This window comes from Barbus barbus (genome assembly GCF_936440315.1).
Source record: "Barbus barbus genome assembly, chromosome: 1".
Classification (NCBI taxonomy): domain Eukaryota; kingdom Metazoa; phylum Chordata; class Actinopteri; order Cypriniformes; family Cyprinidae; genus Barbus; species Barbus barbus.
The window spans coordinates 24,125,735-24,148,716 of NC_136729.1; the positions used below are offsets into that span (position 1 = coordinate 24,125,735).

A 22,982-nucleotide genomic window follows, 5' to 3' on the forward strand; every position below is an offset into this window, starting at 1 on the left:
TAATGAAGTGCACGGATAAATTACTTATAATAACCACTACAGTATTCCATCAAAATATAAGAATAGTCCATTTTGATTTCATGCTGACTTTAAGGCTGGAATACACTACATGATTTTTGCCACGATTTTCCACTGATTTACAGTCTGGAAAAGTTGCCAAAGATCAGAGCCAGTCTGCAGATTTGAGTTGACAGAATCCATAGAAAATAGACTAACTTAAAGTGACAACCATCAGTTTATATGTAATGTCTGTTTATGAAGTATTTACATAGACGTTCAATGTGGAAGAGCTTAAAAAGAGCACACTGAGCTTAATTGGAGCAGAAACAATTTTTAAGAAATTCATGTAATATTTATAAAAATAAGATTTAGCAAAATAAATAATCTAGGCCATATATTAAGTTCATACATATTTTATTATGAACAACTATTATTAACAATATCTATGAAATTATACTTTTTCTTATTGATATCACACTGAAGCTGTGTTTTTCATAGTCGTGTACCCTTTAAGCTCACCTTGCAATAATATGAAATCTTTAAAAATAACAGCAGTGTAAAACCACAGACCAGCAATAAACTGCTAATTTATAATATTATGGATTTTAAAATACAAACCAGTAATGCCTTTAATGTAATATACTAGCGTAGCACACAATCTTAAACCGCTAGTCAGCTAGCTGTGTTCTGTAGCATCTGTGCTATGCTGCTAAAACTATCTTTTGGATCTAACTGTAATTATTTCCCACATCCAAGTTCCAGGTTATAATATGCAAAAGTCTGAACATTAATCTCTTAATTTTATAGTATGTAGTGAAATTTACCCAAAATAATGGCTTAAACATCTAAAAAATGCACATTTAAAGGGCTCCTCTTTTGGTGAAAGTTTTCAAAATGGCCACCAGACAGAGTGAACACATGGAGACCCATATCTCAGTGTGCGATGATCTGACTGACTTCAAATTATAGGAGGTATATAGTAACAAATGCAACTGGTTAAGACATCAAGTAGGATAATACATTATTTTTTATTTTTATAATCTGAGCTCAAATATGGTGTAAGTGTGCTTAATGGGTACGTGAGCTTAATGGGTACGTTTACCCTATTTATAATATAATATTTATTATTATTATTATTAGAATATTGCGTCATTTCTCTCACATCAACTCTATTGAAATCAATTGTGAGTCAGGTCTCCTGTGTACTTCCTGTGCCTGCAGAATGCTATTTGTATGATGCACAACACACTCTCAGCTGGACGCTGCCCATGTAGGCAGTAGGCAGTGAGGCAACTCACTAGGTTTTAGAACAGAGTTAGCATGTATTTCTGGTGTATTGGCATAAGCAGACTAAAAGTGTTCCTACCTGGGCACAAAGCGACCAAGGGAGGGGGCAGACATGCGTGCGTTACGAGGAGCCCTATGTCTGCTTCCATTGTCTCTGTACACACAACAATATAAGCATTAGATCAAACATAACTTGCTCAAAATCATTTGTAATTTTGGAAAAAAATTCAAAGTGTGGATACTTAATAAAATTAAACAACAAAAGTGCTTAAGCATTTCTCAAATCACATTTTAGCTGAATGGGAACATCAGTACGCTCACAAGGTAAAAGTAGGAATAACTGATAAAGAACTGAAAGAAAAAAAAAAAAAGTTTATGAAAAATTTTTTTGGCAGACATAAATATTAATATGAAGGCTAACTGAAAGACTGATGGGTTTCATAAGTATTCTGATGAATATGGATCTGTGGTCCCAGACTGCAGTGAACGCTGAACTCTCCAGCCAGCGGGTGGAATTATTCATCAGCTCAGAGGAGGGCATCTAATCCATGCCAAAAAAAGAAGGAAAAAAAGAGAGAAAGAGAGGGGGAGAAGAGCTGCGTGGTTTGGAAAGGAGAGAAACAACGATATTCAACTAGTGGAGGGGTTGAAGAGAGGGAAAGAGAGACATTTTTTGGAGCATTAATGGTTCCATAAAAAGGACCAATGGCTAGTTGGCTGCTTCCAAAAACACATTTACAAACAAATTAAATGAGCGTTTGCATATATAAAATATGATTCTGGACTTCGTAACAGTTCCCAAAATAAGAGAGTATTGCTGAGGTTTTTAAATGTCTGATAATGAGATTGCAAGGGACGTGTAATTTCATTATTTGCAAATGAAAAAAAAATGTAATAGCTTAGTAAATTTTCAAGAAAAAAAAGAAGAAATCCAAAAACAACTCTTATTTTCAACCCCCCTATGCCCCATCTGTCTTTGTATAGTCTATCCAATGTCTTAACAGACGTCATACACACACAGCCTGTATCCCCCTACTCACATATCCCACTCATTCTAATCATTACACCTAATTTACATTATACTTAATAATATATATTTATGTACTCATTGTGTGTACACAACTATTTAATAGTTTGAGGTCAACAAGACTTTTTTTTGGAAAATACTTATCCACCTTTTTCTTCAACGCGGAAGTAAGCCTATGGGCGAGACTTCCGGTTCATTAGCCGCTATAGGTAAATAACTAGAAGAATAATAACGTGCAGTAAACGGTAAAATTGTTTGCACTACAAACCATATGTGTTCATATTACATTAAAATAATATGGTAAGACACACCAATTTTCAATATTACGCAGCAAAACTAACTGTTTTGTACAGCTAAAAATAGCTGGATGCGGATGAGACCGGAAGCTAGATCCATTGAATTTACAAATGGAAGCGCCCATTTTTACGGCAAGAATTCCATCTTTACTTGACCCTCTAACTCTAGCACTCTCTATTTAAATTTTATTTTATCTATGTTTTTTTATTTAAAAAAATAAATAAAAATAAAATAATAATAATAATAAGTATCTGTACTGCGTTAGGCTAACCAAGACTTGTAATAGCACTTGCATGTTGTTGGTTTTGATTGCTTCTTATGTCCTCATTTGTAAGTCGCTTTGGATAAAAGTAGGGATCACGATCAGCGGGACTCCAGTGGAGAGAGTGGACAGCTTCAGATACCTGGGTGTTCACATCACGCAGGACTTGACTTGGTCCTGTCATACCAGCACCCTGGTGAAGAAGACCAGGCAGCGTCTGTACCATCTGAGACGCTTAAAGGACTTTAGACTTCCCTCTCGGGTGCTTAAGACTTTTTACACCTGCACCATCGAGAGCGTCCTGACGGGCAGCATCACTTCCTGGTTCGGGAACTGCACTATGCAGGACAGACGAGCCCTCCAGAGGGTGGTGCGTTCAGCGGAACGTACCATTCACACCGAGCTCCCTAACCTGCAGGACATCTACAGCAAGCGGTGCCTGACCAGGGCCAGGATAGTGAAGGACCTCAGCCATCCCAACAATGGACTCTTTTCTCTGCTGCGTTCAGGGAGACGCTTCCGCTCCATGAAGGCGAACACAGAGAGAATGAGGAGGAGCTTCTTCCCGCAGGCCATTCGGAGTCTAAACCACTCTCCACTCTAATCACATCACCCCACACTTCCACTTTGCACATTTTTCAAGTACAATCTGCACTAATTTGTAGAAGGTTACGAAAGGATAAATGAGTGGGACTTACATACCATTTGTCTTTGTCTTTAGTATCCTTTTACTCACTTATACACTTTACTACACTGCACAGCACAGCACACGGACACTTTATCACTGACATACACTTTACTTTTTATAGAATCTATATAGAATCATATTCTATTTTTTATTCTCATATCTATTTGTTATTTTATTTTATTGCTAGTTTATTCTGTATATATGTTTACTGTACTTTTTCTATTTGTATTTTTGTAAACTTGAGGTTTTTCTAATTTTGTTGGACAATTTGTTGGACAGTCGTACAATACATTTCACTACATGTCGTACTACGTATGTATATGTATGTGACAAATAAAATTTGAATTTGAATTTGAATTTGGATGCACGATATTTATCGGACAGATAAATTATCGACCGATATGAGAGAAAATGGCATCATTTTTATTGCTCCGATAAATAAATTAAATCCGATAACTAGATCCGATAAAGTATGCTTGCTGGTAAATCAATCAATCAGTCTGATTTATCCGAGATTCATCTTCTTTCCGAGTGCAAGTGATTGCAGCTTTAAACTGCAGTGACTCTCAGCATGTGTTGTGCTCATTAAGTCATCATTTGCAAACATGTCTTCGCCGGTCTGGAAGTTTTTCTCGGTGGCAGAGGAGGACAATCCCATTGCTATTTCCAACGCATGTTCAGCAAGGATTCCGAAAGAAGGAAAAAAAGGCATCAAGTAGGGTTGTGACAGGGAGGAAATTTTCCCACTGGTTAATCGACGTGTGTCAACACCTTACCGGTATCACCTCGGTGGATGGGGGGGTGGACGTCGTTTGAGTCTTCTCTCTTTTCCTCGCTTTCCTTCGGTTTTATATAGCTTGTAAGCTCTGTGCGCGTTTTATTTTCACTTTCAAATTAGTGGCAATTCGGCGTCAAGCAGTTGTTTGTTTTTAGTTCGCTTGAGTTTTCTCACTTTCCTTTGCTTAAATAGCTTGTAAAAGCACCGTGCATATTTTATTTTTACTTTTAAATTAACGGCAATTCGGCATCAATTGCTTGAATTCAAGCAACAACAAAATACAACACAGAACATATAGCTAACTTTTATTAACAAAACGAATAAAAATGCACCATGCTATATGCCTAATATAAAATAACAGATAACTTACAAATTTTAAATATGCATGGTAGGCCTATACAAAACTGAAAATCAGTAAAGACTGAGGAACAAATAATTATAAAAGGTAGAATGTTTATTAGTGAGATGGAAAGTTTTGAGGCACGGACTGCATACACCTCGATGTAAAATAATGGGAAAAATATCACAGTTTAAATAAAATAAAAATCAGCAAATACTGTGGAACCAAATAGGCTAAATGAGAAACGAATGTTTAAAAAATAAATAAATAAATAGACCTTCCAATATCACCTTAGATAAATGGCAGGTCAACAGGCTTTTCAAAAATCAAAAAATATTTTTAAAACAGGCACTTTTACATTTCGTTTTGAAACTCTTCTGCCATCGTCTTGTCTTTTTCACCTCACTCTTGTCAGTCAGCTCGACTCACTCTCCTCAGGTGATATATGAAATCTGATCTGTGATGCGCGACTGTCGTTCGTTCACAAAAATGAAACGAAATACATGCCTCACAGACATGATAAATATATCTAAAGAAAGCTTTAAATTGCTACTTAACGAAATAAATAAAAACAAAAACTATTTAATACAATCGTTATCCGTGAAGATTCACTTCTCTCTAAAGGCGCGTCTAATGAGGAGATGGCGAATCCTTACTATTTCCCTCCAGACACATTCATGGTAATTACTTTTGATTTATTGCGTGTATTTGAAGCAGAACTCTTCAGCTGTGCTGACGGCTTGCTGCTGCTGCGGGACACTAAACACTGTCGAGTCGCTCTTGACAGTCGTGGCATGGACTCGTGTTGTTTCCACCACGCAGCAATTTTTTTTCATCAATAATTGATGGATGTCTCAAATATAAAGATAAGGAGAAGCCTAAAACAGGCCCGTGGACCGGCCCGAGTCTGAACTATGACATTAATATTGGCCCGAAGCCCAGCCCTAGGGACATAAAAAAAGTAGGAGCCCGACTTTAAATTAAATTTAAAATAATAATAATAATAATAATTGGGGGCTAAAAGTGTGTTGTAATGCAAGCGTTACTGTACATGTACGGAGTAAAATATTACTGAAAATTGATTAGTAATGCCTTACACTACTGTGTTACAGCAAAAAGTAATACGTTACTGTAATACATTACTTTTGTAACGCCTTACTCCCAACACTGCTTAAAGACTACATAACTTTCTCATCCTCGTGCACTAAAACCGTTGAATAGATGCATTTCTTTATGCATGAAATATTTGAATATAAATTTGTAGTTAATGAGTTGTTAATTGCAGATAAACCATAGTTCTGTCATAATTCTGTTAAACCATTTCTGTTACAAAGTATTGTGGTGCCTTACACAAAAAATAAAAAACATTTGAAGAGTCAGGACTGATGTTTGCTATAGTTAGGCCAGAGCTACTAAAATATCAGTGTAATCAGTGGATCTTAGATTTTGTATTCTCCTGGGTGCACAAACTGCAGATTATATGAAAATTATAATAAAAAAATATGAACTTATCGGTATCGGCCATGAGAAGGACTTAATTATCGGTATCGGTTAAAATTTTTCATATCGTGCATCCCTAGATAAAAGCGTCTGTTAAATGACTAAATAAATAAATAAAAAGGTGGATATCTAGCAATGATACAATAAATGGATCAGTAAAAATAACATAACATAAAAATAACAGTTTGTCATTAAAATAATTAATTACATTTGACAAGTTTCAAATAATTTGACGGTTTCAGAATATTTCACAATATTACTGTTTTTCTGTATTTATGATCAAATAAATGCAGCCTTGGTGAGCATAAAAGCCTTCTATTGTGAACATTACTGACCACAAACTTTTGGATGTAATGTAATTTGTTCAAATTTGTGAAAGCCCGAGCAGGTGGGCTTCCCTAGCTTGTCCAATGTTTGTTTCTCATCAACTTAAACATAGTGGGCAGTTCTTCCTTGTCATTATTGTTGCCTTTGGCAAGGCACTACTCTTAGTAAAACTGCTTTAAAATATGTATTTTAAAAAGCACAATACAAAAGTTTGATTTCAACTGAAAACACAAAAGATGAGAGGAAAAAATCTTCTCCGACTTGTCCAGCAGCAGATGAGGAAAAAAGCAGCAAGCACAAAGCCGTACATTAGTATGTCCCATCGGAATCAAAGTACATTTCAAGCCAAGGCTAACGCTAATGCCAAGCGCTATAAGAAGAGATGCCACGGGCAACTCTGGTAAAATTGTTGGCAAGCTCATTAAGTCGGTTGAAAAGCAGAAATGATAACATTCTGGGATTCAGAGCCTGCGTGTATGTTTGTTGGGTTGCCTAGCAACAAAACAGGGAAATAAATCCATAGAGATTTTTATGAGCGGATGAGAACAGGTAAGAATGCAGAAACAATGGCTTGGCACAGCCTTTGTGTCTCTGTGTTATTGTTTACTTACTCAAACTCCTCAAAGTCAACTTCGTTGCTCTCCACGCTGGGGGCAGGGCCAGGGGAGAGGCTGCTGGGATTGGAGGACAGGGGTCGGGGTCTGCTGGGGGGACGGAGAGAGCGCTGACGAATGTTGTCACGCCGAGACAGATACTGGATCATACGCTGTGCGTAATATGCTGCAGGGGACAACCTACACACACACAACACAGATAGAACCCACAATGATGTTAGATATTTACTAGACCAAACAAGTCATCCTCCTGTTTCTATACTGATGTATTACTGATGATTTTGTATTTGTTATCTATTTTAATTTTAGTTAATGTCTGAATTTATTATGTCTGTATAGGTCTTTTAAGTTTTAGTTTTATTTAATTTGAGTTATTTTAACACTTCAACAAACTAAATGGAAATGAAATGATACATATATGGCTTAGTGTTATGTTGAGATCATTATTATACTCATACCTTTTGTTCTTTAATTCAGGGTTTGCAAAATCGTTAGCCCGACATCCCGGGGCTATTGTGTTTTCCAGTCGGGCTACTAAAATGTATCACTGTCCTTCCCGATGGGCTACCTTAAATACAGGGCTCCCACACAGTGTTCCCTCTAAGCTGAGCGCGCGCGACCACGCTGTTCTTCCACCGCGGCCGCGCAGAAGAAATAATGTGCCTTGCGCACACAAAAATGAGTTGGGAAGCCATTTGATTGAATGCCGCAGTAAAAGGGAAAGAATAGCAATGCTCGGGCAAACCGCTATAGAGCTGATGTCACGACAGAGTTAGAGCCGGTGAATGCGGTTTACAGGTTTCATAGAAAGAGAACGATATGCACCAAATGAGTCGCTGTAGAAACTCAATACTTCAATAGTTGCGGTGCGCTCAACACGAGAGACGACGCAAACGCAATGACATGTGAAATAAAACGTCCTCATGAATTAAAGAAGAGTGGCTTGATTAAGTGCTGGAAATAGCGGAGGATGAGCAAAGAACGGTAACAAAACTCTGAAACATGTCACACACAAGAGTATTGTACAAACTGTACTTCATAACCATGTTTAGACAGCTATAGAAGAAGTCATATGTTCACGTTTTTATATTTAAATTACAGATCTCAGCTTAAGTTTTGTTTCAGTTTGTATTCTATTCTATTCTATCAGTTTAAATAGTTTGTTTTGATAATATATTATGTTAGGGCTATATTATAAACCTGACAAATAATTGACCTTGTTTTTGAGTCTTTGACTTTGAGTCTCTTGCTCATCAAGGCTGTATTCATTTAAAAAACAGTGATAAAGTGAAATATTATTGCAATTTCTAATATCGGTTTCCTATATTAATACCTATACTATAAAATAGTATTTATTGCTGTGATCAAAGCTGAATTTTCAGCATCATTACTCCAGTCTTCAGTGTCCCATGATCCTTCAGAAATCAGTCTAATATGCTGATTTATTATCAGCGTTGAAACTATTGTGCTGCTTAATAATTTTTTGGAACCTGTGTTACTTTTTTCTTTGATTCTTTGATTAATAAAAAGTTTAAAAGAACAGCATTTATTCAAAATAGAAATATTTTCTAACAATAGAAGTCTTTACTATCAATTTTATCCATTTAACACATCCTTGCTGAATAAAGTTTATTGAACTTTCTTTAAACTTTTTAAAAGTATCTTTAAAAAGAAAGAAAAACATTTCTGACCCCAAACTTTTGAATAGTTTATATTGTAACAAAATCTCTATTTTGACTAAACACTGTTCTTTTTAACTTTTTATTTTAAAAAAATATCACAGGTCCCAAAAAATACAGTATATAAAATAAATAAATAAAATAAAATAAAGCAGTACAACTGTTTCCAACATTGATTAAATATCAGCATATTAGAATGACTTCTAAAGGATCATGTGACTCTGAAAATACTGCTTTGCTTCACAGGAATTAATTACATTTTAAAGTATATTAAAATTGAAAACATTTATTTTAAATTGCAATAATATTTCACAATATTATTTTGTGAAATAATATTCAGTATTTTTTATCAAATAGATACAGCCTTGATGAGCAAAAGAAATTTCTGTAAAAAAATGTATTGATCCAAACTTTGAACTGCAGTGTATTGTTCAGTAAAAATGTTTTCTTAGGTAACCTAAAACGTACATCATTTAGTTACATCAAGGGTCAAATCAAATATAAATAGCACATTAAAGTTAAAAGTTACACACTTTTTTGTGTGCGTGCTGTACAGGTCTGGTATAAAGAATGCTTTTGCTCAGGTGCCCGAAATGTCTGACCGATAGAGAAAAGTTTTGCTGAGCAAGAAAACAAATTAGAGGGAACATTGCTCCCACGGGTCCTTAAATTTGATACAACTAAACTAAAGAGTTTTTAAGGCCTCAGACAGTTTTAAATGTTAAATGGTATAAGAAATAATTTTTCAAATTGCCTTAAATTAAGAATTCTACAGAAACCTTGTAAATAGTAAAATAAAACTCTTTCCTTGATATTCGTTGATATTTGTGTATTGAAAATGTTTTTGATTGACATTTATGGTCTTTATTTTATTTGGGCTAGTTAAATTAATTTTCGGGCTACCAAAATCTGAAGAGTACCTGCCCAAAGGGCTACCAGGAATTTAGAAATTTTGCGAGCCCTGAATATTATGAATTGTTTTTGGCTTAATTTTTTGTTTTTCATTTAAATGTTAAGTTTTTAAATTTTGCTGTATGCATTTGTCATTTTTATTTAATTTCTTTATTTTTAAAATGCGTATAGGTAGTATTTATAAAGTTTTAGCTTTTAGTTTTGGATCTGTTTTTAGTTGTTTTAATACTACAATTGATTGCTTCTGTTGTCCTCATTTGTAAGTCGCTTTGGATAAAAGCGTCTGCTAAATGACTAAATAATAATAATAATAATAATGTATTAATCAAATAAATACATGCACAGAGATGCACTGATTCACTATATGTGTGCCAATATTGGTGCACTGCCAATACTGATAGAGATACCTCAGCATCTTAAACTCATGAACTACAGGTTTCAACCGTTCAGCACTGTAACCAATCACAAACTGTCTGTTGAGTACATTAATGCAATGGCCAATAAGAGATGTTTAAGTTAATCCATAGCACAAGCACAAAACATAGACAAACCAATCCAAATGACAAAGGTATAAGTGCTCCAATTCACAAACAAACATGTTACATTTTCTTTCTGGGGCCGGTTGCATAAACTGCTTAGACCAGTGTTAAAAAGTTAGTCATATAATCAACTTTAAAAACTAACTTTAAAAAGTTATGACCAGTCTAAAAGAAAAAGAATCAGACTAAATTTTAAAGACTAATCTAAGCAATTTTTGCAACTGTCCATGTTTACAACTTTGTAAAGTAAGACAAAAAAGTAGATTGGCCCAATTTTAATCAGAAAAGTAAGACTGATTACCTCTTGGCTAACTGTATGTTGGTCAAAATAGTTCTTAAGACACAGTCTTAACATAGTGGCTATGTTTTTGCAACTGGCCCCTGTTCACTGAATTAGTAACATTTTCATGTTTGTAAGCATCTGACCTTTTCCATCCTGACAAGAACCTCCCCTGATCATCTTCTGTTTTTAAACATCTTTTAAGCATAGCTGATATATACTTAATACTAACTTTCGTATCCACTCAATAAAAGCTGCATCTATTCTCATTTAATTCAGCTGCAGAGACATTAGTTAGCATTTTGGCAGAAGGACTCGCTGAATGAAGCCCTCAAAACTAAAATTCTTTGTGCAGTTTAGACAGGAAGAGCATCTGGAGTTTCATTCTGTCTTGGACTAGTTGAGCAAGGACATCTGCCACCAGCTTGGAACAGATGAGCTTAATACTAAGACAAACAGAGCTAAATTCCAAATAAACCCCAGGGTGTGACAATGGTCACACATCCTCACCAGTCACAAAGAGTATTACTGTAATTATGAAGCCAAGGAAACCGAATATTCTCCCTCACAAACACACACACACACACACACACACAGTTGCAGGGACAGAAACTTGGCAGAACTTTTTAGAACTCTAAGGAACTGAGAATCAGCCAAATCAGTGACAGTCTGTCTGTAAGAGCCTAAGCACACAACGCGCGCACACAGTTTATCAGCATGTGCTTGAGGACGTGTTTTAGGCCAATATACAGAGAGAAACCGAGAGAGAGAGAGATCTGGGAAACAACCGTGTCATATAGCGCCAATTACTTGTGGCTCTGAATGTGTTGGATTCAGACTATCCCTCTGCTCGGATGGCTCCTAACGCCAGGTACATTCTGCTCAGGGGGAAATGAGTCTGTTGTGGTAATTCACAGGTTAGAGATGTGCATCAGCCTGTGTGTTTGTGTGAACCTGCCAGCAGGAGTCCTTGCTAGCAATCCATCTTGATCCCAGACCAAAGCTGATTCCCCAGAGCTCAACAATGACTCACTAGCCATGAACCCACTTTATTATGAGCCTCGCTCACAGAGTCAGAGGATGCTGACAGGCTATGTGTGTGCCCGTTTGAATTAGGGGGACATTGGTGTGCTGGCAGGTCTGAAATGTCCCTCCGCTGTCCGGCAGCGTGACACACACTCTTCCTCATTACCTAGACCTCACCGGCCAAGTGGCATGACCATGAAATGCAGTTCACACAACACACACACAAACACACACACAAAATAAAACACATACATCACACACAATGAATCACCTGGCCGGATCGGGATAGATGGGGTGGTCTCGTGATCCAGAGATGTCGTATCTGGAAAGAGACATCATGGACGACTCCAGCAGCCTCCTACAAAACACAATTACATTGTTTTGTATGTTTATGAATTGTGAAGACTTTCACTTCCTAGTCATAAAGAATCTCTGGACAGGACGTCACAGAAAGAAGAGGAAGACCCATTTTCCTCCGATTTCCACTATGCTGTTTCTACAGTAAAACTCCCCACCATGGGCCATCACAATCATTAAAAATCTCATTAAACTGCACAAGGACATTAGTATGCTCATTACCGACTGTTATGAGAAGGCTAAATGAATGTAATGTGTAAGTAATGATGTGCGCTCTGCCAGGCCTGGCTAGGAATCGGTTAATAACCCGTTAAATTGGGGCATTTGTTAAGTTTGAGTTTGTTCAATTCCTCATACAACAAAGAGTTTGCTAAAGGCCATTAAAAGACGAGACAGAGTCCTGCAGACGAAAACATGCTGCCTCAGACTGACAGGGCACAAAGCCGGACGGACAGTTGTGTAGCGAGCGAGGCATTTTTATTCAGCATGAGTCAGTTTGGTGTGCGTGCAATGTTTTTGGTGTGGGTGTGCTCAGCTCTTCATTAGAATGCCATCTTCTGCCCTTTGACTCACAGCAAAAAGAGAACGGATCAATTCTGACTCCTTTTCACACATTTGCTTTGTTTGCTCCCTTTGACTCTTAAAGATCAAAATCTGCATTTTAACAGAGATGAAGCAAACAATGCTCTTTAAAAACGCACAACATACGAAACGTCCTGTTCTGGTAATGTTGGCTGTATGGTATTTTTAACTTGTTTTGTCTGCAATCAACTTTAGAAGTAGCACATGTAGCATCATTTGGTACCACAGTATTAAGATCTTTTCACATTTCTGTATTCTACAGTAACTTTTAAATATAAGCTTTGTTATTTTGTATTTATATGCTACTCCAATGAGGCAACTGTTATTAATTAAACAATTTCTATTCATTTTACAGTAAACAAGTTGCTCTTGATTCAGGTACAATACCATAGCAGGTAGTGGGACGACTTCGTTCTGACGACCTCTTCGTGCTCCATGCACAAAGCTGTGAGTCAGTAACACTGAACTGGAGCGGGACTCATGGGAGAATGTCAAATGACAGAGTATTAATTCTTGTTGCACTTCTGCATAAGTGAAGTGTGATACTGTTTTTTGTTGCACAGCATTGGGCTTAAAACACAGCCAAATCACAGCACAGCCATGCACATGGGACAGGCTGTTCGGTGACATGAAAAGAGGAAGACTGCGTGTTAGAGTGCAAGTACATCTTCAGAATAAAGACCTATAGGCCAATCAGTGATGGAGATCTGTGTGTAAAGTTCCCGCCACATATGCACAGTGTAATGAGCTACTGCCCCCCAATGGACTGTAGCTGGAAATGCAGGAACCCTTGAGGGGAGTATCTGCAAAGATTGTCCCATATTTTAGGTCAGATTTCATACAAAAGTGCCAATGTGATTAACTTCAACTTATAAAAGTGGGTCGGTTAACTTCACTGCAGCACCCAACAAAATCAGACTTCTCTTTATGAGCCAAGTGACCTAGCATTTGCATGACTACTAAATCAAAGTAAGTCAAATGTGACAGTCCAGAGAAGCAGTTGAATACTAGGCTGTGAGCCAACGATTACCTTAAATGACTCAAGTAGACACGGTGCAGCATCAGCAGTCTGACCCAAAGCTCATATGGACATTACCGAATAAAAATACAGGACTAGTTTTAAAGGGCCTTAAACAATATACTGTTTCCTGGTGATGCACAAACAAAATAAATCTGTGTGTCTTAAGAACAGTCTTATGGTCAGACTATCAACTTACTCTTCCAACAGCTGTCATGATGAAAAGACTACACATACGGTAAACTACCATTCAAAAGTTTGGGGTTTATAAGACTATATCATTAATACTATTATTCTGCAACGGTGCATTAAAGTGATCTATGATAGTCAAGACATGTCACCTACAACACAAAAGATTTCTATATCTATTTCTATAAGAATCATTTGCCTATGTCTGCTAATACGTTACTTTCTTTTTCTATTGGTCTCTGGAATTGTCAGTCTGCTGTCAACAAAGCTGATTTCATTACTTCCATTACTAGTCATTCAAGGTTAAACCTCATGGCCCTGACAGAGACCTGGATCAAACCAGAGGACAATGTTACACCTGCAGCACTCTCCAATAATTTCTCCTTTTCCCACAACCCCCGTTTGACTGGAAGAGGTGGAGGTACTGGTCTGCTCATCTCTAATAATTGGAAATTTACTCCTTTACCATCTCTTGAGTATCAACAGCTCCTTTGAATCACATTCGGTTACTATTACCTACCCTCTAAAAATCCATTTTGTAGTTGTTCATCGTCCTCCAGGACCACTACACTGTAAAAAAAAAAAGTTGAGCCAACTTAAAATTAAGGCAACCAGCTTCAGCAGATTTTTGAGTTCTCTCAACTTATTTTTGTAGGAGATTCTACATTTTTTTGTTGTATAAACGTAAAACAACAAGTTGAGAAAACTCAAAAATCTGTTGAAGCTGGTTGCCTTAATTTTAAGTTTCCTTAACCTTTTTTTTTTTTTTACAGTGTAGGTAACTTTGTGGAAGAATTAGATTTATTGCTCTCAACCTTTCCTAAGGATGGTATTCCCTTAGTTTTACTTGGAGACTTCAACATCCACGTAGATAAACCTCAGGCTGCTGACTTCCACTCTACTTGCCTCTTTTGATCTCAAAAGTGTTAACTACGGCTACTCACAAATCAGGCAACCAACTGGACCTTATTTACACATGACAATGCTCCACTGATCATGTACTGGTTACTCCACTGCACACCTCGTATCACTTCCTCCACACTCAACCTCAACATGATTCCTGACACATCACATACCCCTCCACATGTCACTTTTCGACGTAACTTGCGTTCACTCTCACCCTCCCGGCTATCTGCTAGGGTTTCATTTTCGCTTCCTTCCCCTAAACCAGTGCTTCTCAAAGTCCGGACTCCGGTCCGGATCCGGACCCGGAGGGAATTCAATCCGGACCCGCTTCTATTTCATATTTCAAGAACACTAATTATATTTCCTACTTTGATAAACGCACGTTAAACTTGTAAATCATTTGTTTATTTATTCTTATTTTTTTATGTCTTTTTGGAGAAGGTCCGAAATTGCAGGCGAGATATTGAAACTTTTCCTTCATGACATTTGTTGTCATCATGACATCCAGTGAGCGTATGACGTTTGACGTAATCGGGCGACATTTCACCACTAATATTTTTATTTTTTTGTTTTGTTTTGCTATCACTTATATTATGGCAATTTGTCTTATAGCAGTGCCCAGTGTATACATTTATTTGTGGCGGCTTGTCACAATATCAAAACTGACCGCTACAAATAGATTTTACAAAAGGCTTATACTTCGTTTAATAAACTGAGCACTGCGCGTTTCAAAAATAAAATGCTGCGCGGGTGTTTTTATATGACTGTATCTTTTAAAAGAAAAGTCCGTTTTCTTCAGAAAAGCTTTGATGCTAATTTTCATTTGGTCTTTCCTGTAATGGCTGATAAAGTAGTGCTTATTTGATTACAGTCGTTACCGGGGAAACAGCTATATATCACTATATATCACGTTCCAACAGCGCCTCCTGCTGGCAGAGAATCAATTTGCATTTGCTAGTCTGCGGGAAACACTGGTGTCTGTCAGCAAACATAAACAAAAAAGCATGCTTCAGAACTGTTTTGAGAAGGTGCTTAAGTTTTGAGCCATGTATTATTACTATGAATTAGGCTACTACTACTACTCTTACTATCTTGTGCCCTGCAATAACCATTTACGCAAACTCTCTTTTGATATAAAAGGAAAAAAAGAGAAAATCGGCCAAAAAAAAATCAGCATCATGTATCGGCCATAGGCTGCCCTGATTTCTAAATATCGGCATTGGCCAGAGAAAAAAACATTATAGGTCGACTTCTACTGCTGACACTTAAATTAATTGTTTTGCCACTTTTGCACTTGTTATTAAAGTATTTTGAATGCAAAGGGAACCTTTTTTTTTTTAAATGAGTGTTTATTTGTTATATGTTATGTATGTTTATTAAAAACACGTTTTGTAATAACCAATTGTTCCGGACCTTTGACACTGATGAAAATTCAGATTTGGACCTTTGAATGTAGACATTGAGAACCCCTGCCCTAAACAGTTATCATCTCTTGATGCTAACAGTGCTACTGATGCTTTCTGTTCCACTCTGATGTCTTGTTTAGATACTTTCTGCCCCTTATCTTCCAGGCCAGCCCGTACCACCCCTTCTGCCCCTTGGCTATCTGATGTTCTCCACGAACATCGTTCTAAACTCAGGGCTGCAGAAAGGGTATGGCACAAATCACAAAATCCTACTGACCTTAATTTATATCGATCACTCCTCTCTGACTTCTCTGCTAATGTTTCCACTGCTAAAAGGACATGACAAAATTAACAATTCGCCTAACTCTCGCATACTCTTTAAAACATTTTCCTCCCTCCTTTGTCCTCCTCTATCAACTCTAACAGCTGACGACTTTGCTACATTCTTCATTAATAAAATTACAAACCTCACTGCGCAATTTTCCACACCACAATCTATCAAACACATCTTACCAGCAAACATACACTGCTTCTCTCCACTCTCTGAGGCAGAAGTCTCTAATCCTTTCCAGTCATCCTACTACTTGTCTGCTTGATCCTATTCCTTCTCATCTCCTTCAAGCCACTTCTCCTGCAGTTGTACCTGCACTCACTCACATCATTAACACATCCCTTCATACTGGAATTTTTCCCTCAGCATTTAAACAGGCTCGTATAACTCCACTTCTTAAAAAACCCACTCTTAACTCAACTCTTTTAGGGAACTATAGACCGGTTTCCCTTCTACCTTTCATTGCAAAAACACTCGAACAAGTTGTGTTCAACCAAGTCTCTGTCTTTCTCACACAGAACAACCTCCTGGACAGTAATCAATCTGGCTTCAGAAGTGGACATTCAACCTAAACTGCCTTGCTCTCTGTTGTTGTAGCCCTAAGACTTGCAAGAGCGGCTTCCAAGTCTTCATTACTTATCTTGCTGGATCTGTCTGCTGCTTTTGATACGGTCAACCACCAGATCCTCTTGTCAACCCTATTGAGAAAGGGCATCTCAGGAACCGCACTCCAGTGGTTTGAGTCTTACCTCTCAGATAGGTTCTTCAAACAAAAAAAAAAACACTAGGTTTCTTTTTTCTATATTCTATCTACTCGTTTTCTTTAAAAAAAAAAAAAAAAAAAAAACTTTTAAAAAGCTGTAGGTGATGTTCTTTCATCCATGCCGAGATGTCCGCCAGGCAGCCTGAGATCCGTGCAGCTACCGTTGGGTCATCTGGTTGAAAAGAGAGATAGAGCTGTATGTCATCGGCGTAGCAGTGATAGGAGAAGCCATGTGCATGTATGATGGGACCCAGTGATGTAGAGTATGTGGAGAAGAGGAGGGGTCCAAGAACCGATCCCTGAGGAACTCCAGTGACCAGTTGATGTGGTTTGGATACCTCCCCTCCCCAGGCCACCCTGAAAGACCTATCGGTGAGATTGGATTCAAACCAGCGAAGTGGAATCCCAGTGATGCCCAGTGATGAGAGGGTAGACAGGAGGATCTGATGATTGACAGTGTCAAAAGCAGCAGAAAGATCCAGCAGAATGAGGACTGATGATTTGGAATCGGCCTTTGCAAGTCGCAGGGCTTCAGTGACTGAGAGTAGTGCAGTCTCTGTTGAATGGCCACTCCTGAAACCTGACTGTTTAGCATCCAGTTTGTTGTACTGTGAAAGAAACAGTGAGAGCTGGTTGAAGACAACTCGTTCGAGTGTTTTCGCTACGAATGGAAGGAGAGAGACATGTCTGTAGTTTTCTAAAAGAGAAGTGTTTAATGTAGGTTTTTTGAGCAGTGGGGTTACCAGAGCCTGCTTGAATGCTGTGGGGAAGATGCCTGTGAGGAGAGATGTGTTGATAATGTGTGTGAGTGCTGGTAAGAGTGTGGGAGAGATAGTTTGGAGAAGGTGTGAGGGGATTAGGTCGAGAAGACATGTTGTAGGATGGCTGGAGAGGAGAAGTTTGGATACTTCTGCCTCGGTGAGGGGAGAGAAGGAGAAGATGGGAGTTAGAGCAATGGATGTGGTTGATTGGAGGTCCTGTGGAGTTGAGAACTGGTTACTGATTGTTCTAGTTGTGTCTGTGAAGAAAGTGGCAAAGTCGTCAGCTGTTATCGAAGTGGTGGAAGGTGGAGGAGGGGGACAGAGGAGAGAATTAAATGTTCTGAAGAGATTACGCATGTCTGGAGCGCTGTTGATCTTGTTGTGGAAATGTGAGGATTTGGCAGTGTGGACTTCAGTAGAAAAAGATGAAAGCAAAGACTGATACCTACTCAGGTCTAACGGATCGTTTGATTTGCGCCATTTTCTCTCTGCCACTCTGAGTTTGGTCCGATGCTCACGAAGAACATCGGATAACCAGGGGTTAGAAGGGGCAGCCCGTGCTGGCCTGGAAGAGAGAGGACAGATGTCGTCTAGACAAGAGGTTAAGGTAGAGCATAAAGTGTCAGTAGCTGCATTCACATCCAGAGATGAGAAATGGGTAGGCGAGGGAAGAGAGGAGGATACTACAGAGGAAAGAAGGGAGGGGGAAAATGTGTAGGTTACGTCTGAAAGTAACCAGTAAGGGAGATGGTGGCACCCGGGTAGCAAAATGTAAAGTAAATGTAATGAATAAATGATCAGAGAAATGTAGTGGTTGTACCAGAATGTTATCTGTAGTACAATTGCGTGTGTAAATTAAATCACATTGGTTGCCTGATTTGTGCGTGCTAGTAGTGGTAAGGCGTTTGAGATCAAATGAAGCTAGGAGTGAATGGAAGTCTGTAGCATAAGACCTGTCTAGGTGAATGTTGAAATAGCCAAAGACTAAGAGTGGAGTGCCATCCTCCATGAAAGAAGACAGCAGCCCGTCCAGCTCCTCTAGGAAGGTGGTTAGAATTTGGCCAGGGGGACGGTAGATTACCACAATCTGGAGTTTTATAGGAGCTGTTACAGTAATGGCATGAGATTCAAATGAGTTGTGGTTGCCTAGGGGAGAGTGGGTTGATTATTTCCAATTGTTTGAAATGAGCAGACCAGTGCCCCCACCCCGGCCAACTTGCCTTGGGGTGTGAGAGAAAAAGAAATTGTGAGAGAGAGCAGCTGGGGTTGCTGAGTCTTCTGGACGAATCCAGGTCTCAGTCAAGCCCAAGATGCTGAGTGTGGAATGTAAGGAAAAAGCAGAAATTAAGTCAGCTTTGCTGACAGCTGACTGGAAATTCCAGAGACCCACAGAGAAAGAAAGAGGTGCAGTGGAAGATGTAGAGATAGGGCACAGGTTAGCCGGGTTACATAGCCTGCTGCATGTGTTCTTAGAGCAAGGTTGAGAGAGAACCGCAATGGTTTGGAAACACATGATAGAGGTGGAAGGATAGAGGATAGGAAAGGAGAGTGTGCGAGGGAAGATAGAAATGATACTTTGTGTGCTCGGTGTCGTCGCTCGGTTAAAGTCGCACAGGAAAAAGTCGTGGGTCTTTACACTCGTTGGTCTTCACACGAGGAGGCTGAGCACGACGGCTGAACGCTTCCGCAGACGCTTCCGTGTCAGCACTCAGACATTAAATAAATACAGTCTAGGAAACTAGAGTGAAAAAAGCTGTGGCCGGCTTCTGATTAGCCCAGCCAATAAGGTTAAAGGACTGCTAATAGCTCAAGACGAAACTAAACACTTAAAGGACTGCTAATAGCTCAAGACGAAACTACAACAATTCGCACAATCACACAGGCTCGTTCTTAGCTGAGGCGCAAATTATTCTAATTACCAGTAAGTGCAGTCAAACACATAAACCTCAACGAAAATGCAGAGTAGAAATAGGTAGGAAACAAACTATTCCTTCCTAGCAGCAAATAAATAATTTAAACAACAGAACTGCGACCAAGTATTCCAACACTTACGCGAGCTGCCGTCCGTCTCTTCTGGTGACTAATCGGCTATCCCCGATTTTATTTTATTTTATTTTTTTTATGTGTAATGCCTTAGGCTAACCAAGACTTGTAATAGCACTTGCATGTTGTTGCTCTTTTGTTGGTTTTGATTGCTTCTAATGTCCTCATTTGTAAGTCGCTTTGGATAAAAGCGTCTGCCTAATGACTAAATAAATAAATACATAATATACTGTATATGTAGTGTAATAACTTTTCACAATATTACCGTTTCTACTGTATTGTTAATCAAATAAATGTATAAGAGCAAAACAAAACTTCTTAAAAAAAAAAAAAAGTATAAAAATCGTACTGACCCCAAACACTTGAATGGTAGTGTATACATATACTATTCATTGAGAGCACTTTTAATCACTTTTCAATAGAAGATGCAGTTTTTCCAGCTATTACAGTAATTTAATTAAATTCAACTAAATTCAAGCACTGTCAGGATTTTCAAGGACCTGGTGTCCCTTACAGTTGAGATCACAAGAGTGAGAAATATGCTCACAAAATCTCAAATGACAAATTCATTATGTTTGTGTTGCTATGAACAGCATAAACACAATAAACAAGTTCCTTTCACTTACAGTTTCTGTCAGTATCTTGCAGAAACTTTCATTTGTTAAAGGGGTCTTTGAGCAGTCCAGGGTGAAATTTTAACGTGTGTGTGTGAAGGCTCCAAAAGTCTGCCGTGCACTTCACTTTTGGCATGCTTGGTGAACACAACAAGCTCTAGTGAATTTACATATATCCAGACATAAAAACAATGACATGCAAATACACTGGCTTGTTTCTATGCAATTCCTTTCTGGTGAGATTAATTATTTATTTAGCAAAATGCAAAAATACACTTTGTTTGTCACCTTACTCGCTTCTTAATGTTTATTCATTTGTGCTGTGGAAAAGTGACAGTGTTGATATGCAGATAAGCACCTCATTAATGCCAGCTCTGGATGGCACACTCTGCTGAGAGGACTAATAGAGTGCACACAGACGGGCACAAGGTCAGATCAAGCTGATTTCCATGTCAGACGCTTTTCTTTGAAGCCCAAACAAGGTTCCTGATCATTTTACTCTAATGACAGTTTATGTGGTGCATCGCAGTGTGGACTGCTTTGTGGTCCTGTCACTATATAACACAGGCTTTGCAAATATTACTGAAGAATAAGAATGTTAAAAAAAATTATATTTGACGTGACATCAAACTCACAGCTGGTGTGTTATCACCAGAACAACTTACGCAGTGTTGTTGCCCATTTCAAATGCAAACCATTTTCAGCTGCTGTGCCTTGAGATACGGTTTTCACTGCCAACAATATCTTTGCAAAGCCATTGCTGTCATTTACATGTAGATGGTCATGAGCCAACATCTGATATCAGTAAGTTTCGAAAATTAGTCATTAGTGCAGCTCAATTTCAATAATCTTTTTGGACTGGTGAGGAAACTTGGCGTGTTTTCTACTACAATGAAACCTTTCCATATCAACAAACAAGAAAGTTTAATTCCTCATGTCGTGACTTCTTTAAGCATTCAAACAAGACTGCTGCCTCACCTGCGTAAGTAATCGTCATCCGGCGCGTCTTCAGGCATTTCCTGGTTTAAGGCTTCTTGTGATACATTTGTTGAGCGAGAGGTAGCGGACTGCCTGTAAACACGCTCCAGTTGTCCAGTTTCCTGGTTGAAGACCAGCCCAACGGTCTGCTCCTCGTGCTGACCAGTAGCTGTGCCGCGGGAGAAGGGAACATGAGGCTCTGGGGCATCTGGGCTGGGCTCCATGGGTCTGTGTTCAAGTAGGTCATGATCAGAATGAGTGACTGGAGCTACACTGTGGAAAGCAGGACTTGTGGGTTGCCAAGCTGCATTTCTCTCAGCAGATGTCTGCTGACCTGTTCTCTCCCAGCGCCTAGTGCTTTGATTGTATGTGAAAAGGTCGTGACAGACTCTACAGCGGTTCATGTGACTGTGTGAAGGGATTTCGCCACCGTAGAGTGGCTGGTAATGAGATGGACCTGGTTGCTCTGGGTCCATGTTGTTATTCAGCATTTCCTGATTCTGCTGGTCCTGCCTGTTACCCTCTTGAGGCTGCATGAGGTCCTGCATTCGATCATTCTCCATGAAATAGCGGTTAAGGTTACACTGAAGAACGCTGCGGATGGAAGAAGGGCTGCTGTGGCCCTCTTCCTCAGGTGGGCGGTGCCTGCTAGAACTAGTCCCTGATGTGCTGCCGCTGCTCTGAGGACGACCCCATCCATCACTAGCTGAGGTGTAAACAGGTGACTGGCTAGAAGTCCCTTGCTGTCGCAGGACAGAAAGCAGGCTGACGGAGGAAGCGCTGGTTGTGGGTGGAGTCATACTACTACCTCGTCCATTAAGCACACAGCCTACCCAATCTGCCCCAGGGAGACGGCCTCCATCTTCCCTGCCTGGTGGTTGCTGCCGGAAAGGTGGGATGGGCGCCATTCCAGCCACTCCCCTCCTCCCAGAGCTAGAAGAAATGTTCCGCATATTGTTCCCGCCACCATACACGCAGCTAAATGCTGAGGGCCGATTTGAAACATAAGATTCAGTGGGAAACCGTGGTATTCGTGGCTCTGTGCGTGCAGAAGAAAAGGTGGATGCGTGTGATTGTCCCTCCAGGGAGGAGGATTCTGAAGGGTCCTCATCAGGTAGAGATGGAACCCGTGTTGATGAGCAACGGCTACAGAAACACACTACTCCGAGTGGCTGGACGCAACCATGGTACGGCAGCCGGGAACGATCCCTCAAAACAGCGTAACGACCAGACGAATCAGACGCCTCATCACTGGAAGCAGCGAGTGTGCCTCCAGCCTGAGGGACTGAGTTTCGGGTAGTGAGGATATGCAAAAAATTATGCAAGATGGGCGTGCGTCTTACAGGCTGGGACTGGAGAAAAGAGCGCTGCCGGAGATGGGGCATCTCCACACTGTCCATTGGAATCTCAGGATCATCATCATTCTGCAATGCACAAATGTAAGAGTATGCACACATTTAAAAAAAAAAAGCAATGTA

At 39.2% G+C, this 22,982-nt stretch overlaps 1 protein-coding gene across 2 annotated transcripts in view; it reads right to left on the minus strand.

The window, feature by feature from the left end:
• The window catches only part of LOC306851916 (activating molecule in BECN1-regulated autophagy protein 1A-like), a 93,994-nt gene that overhangs the window by 63,986 nt on the left and 7,026 nt on the right, over positions 1-22,982 (minus strand). The window contains exons 7-10 of one of the 2 annotated variants that reach the window (XM_079388425.1): positions 21,505-22,928; positions 11,828-11,914; positions 7,118-7,300; positions 1,367-1,441 (exon numbers count right to left, since the gene is read on the minus strand). In XM_079388425.1, the coding sequence (XP_079244551.1) occupies positions 1,367-1,441; positions 7,118-7,300; positions 11,828-11,914; positions 21,505-22,928 (1,769 nt within the window). The remainder of the gene's footprint in view (positions 1-1,366; positions 1,442-7,117; positions 7,301-11,827; positions 11,915-21,504; positions 22,929-22,982) is intronic. The other variant, XM_079388426.1, reaches the window with a different exon arrangement.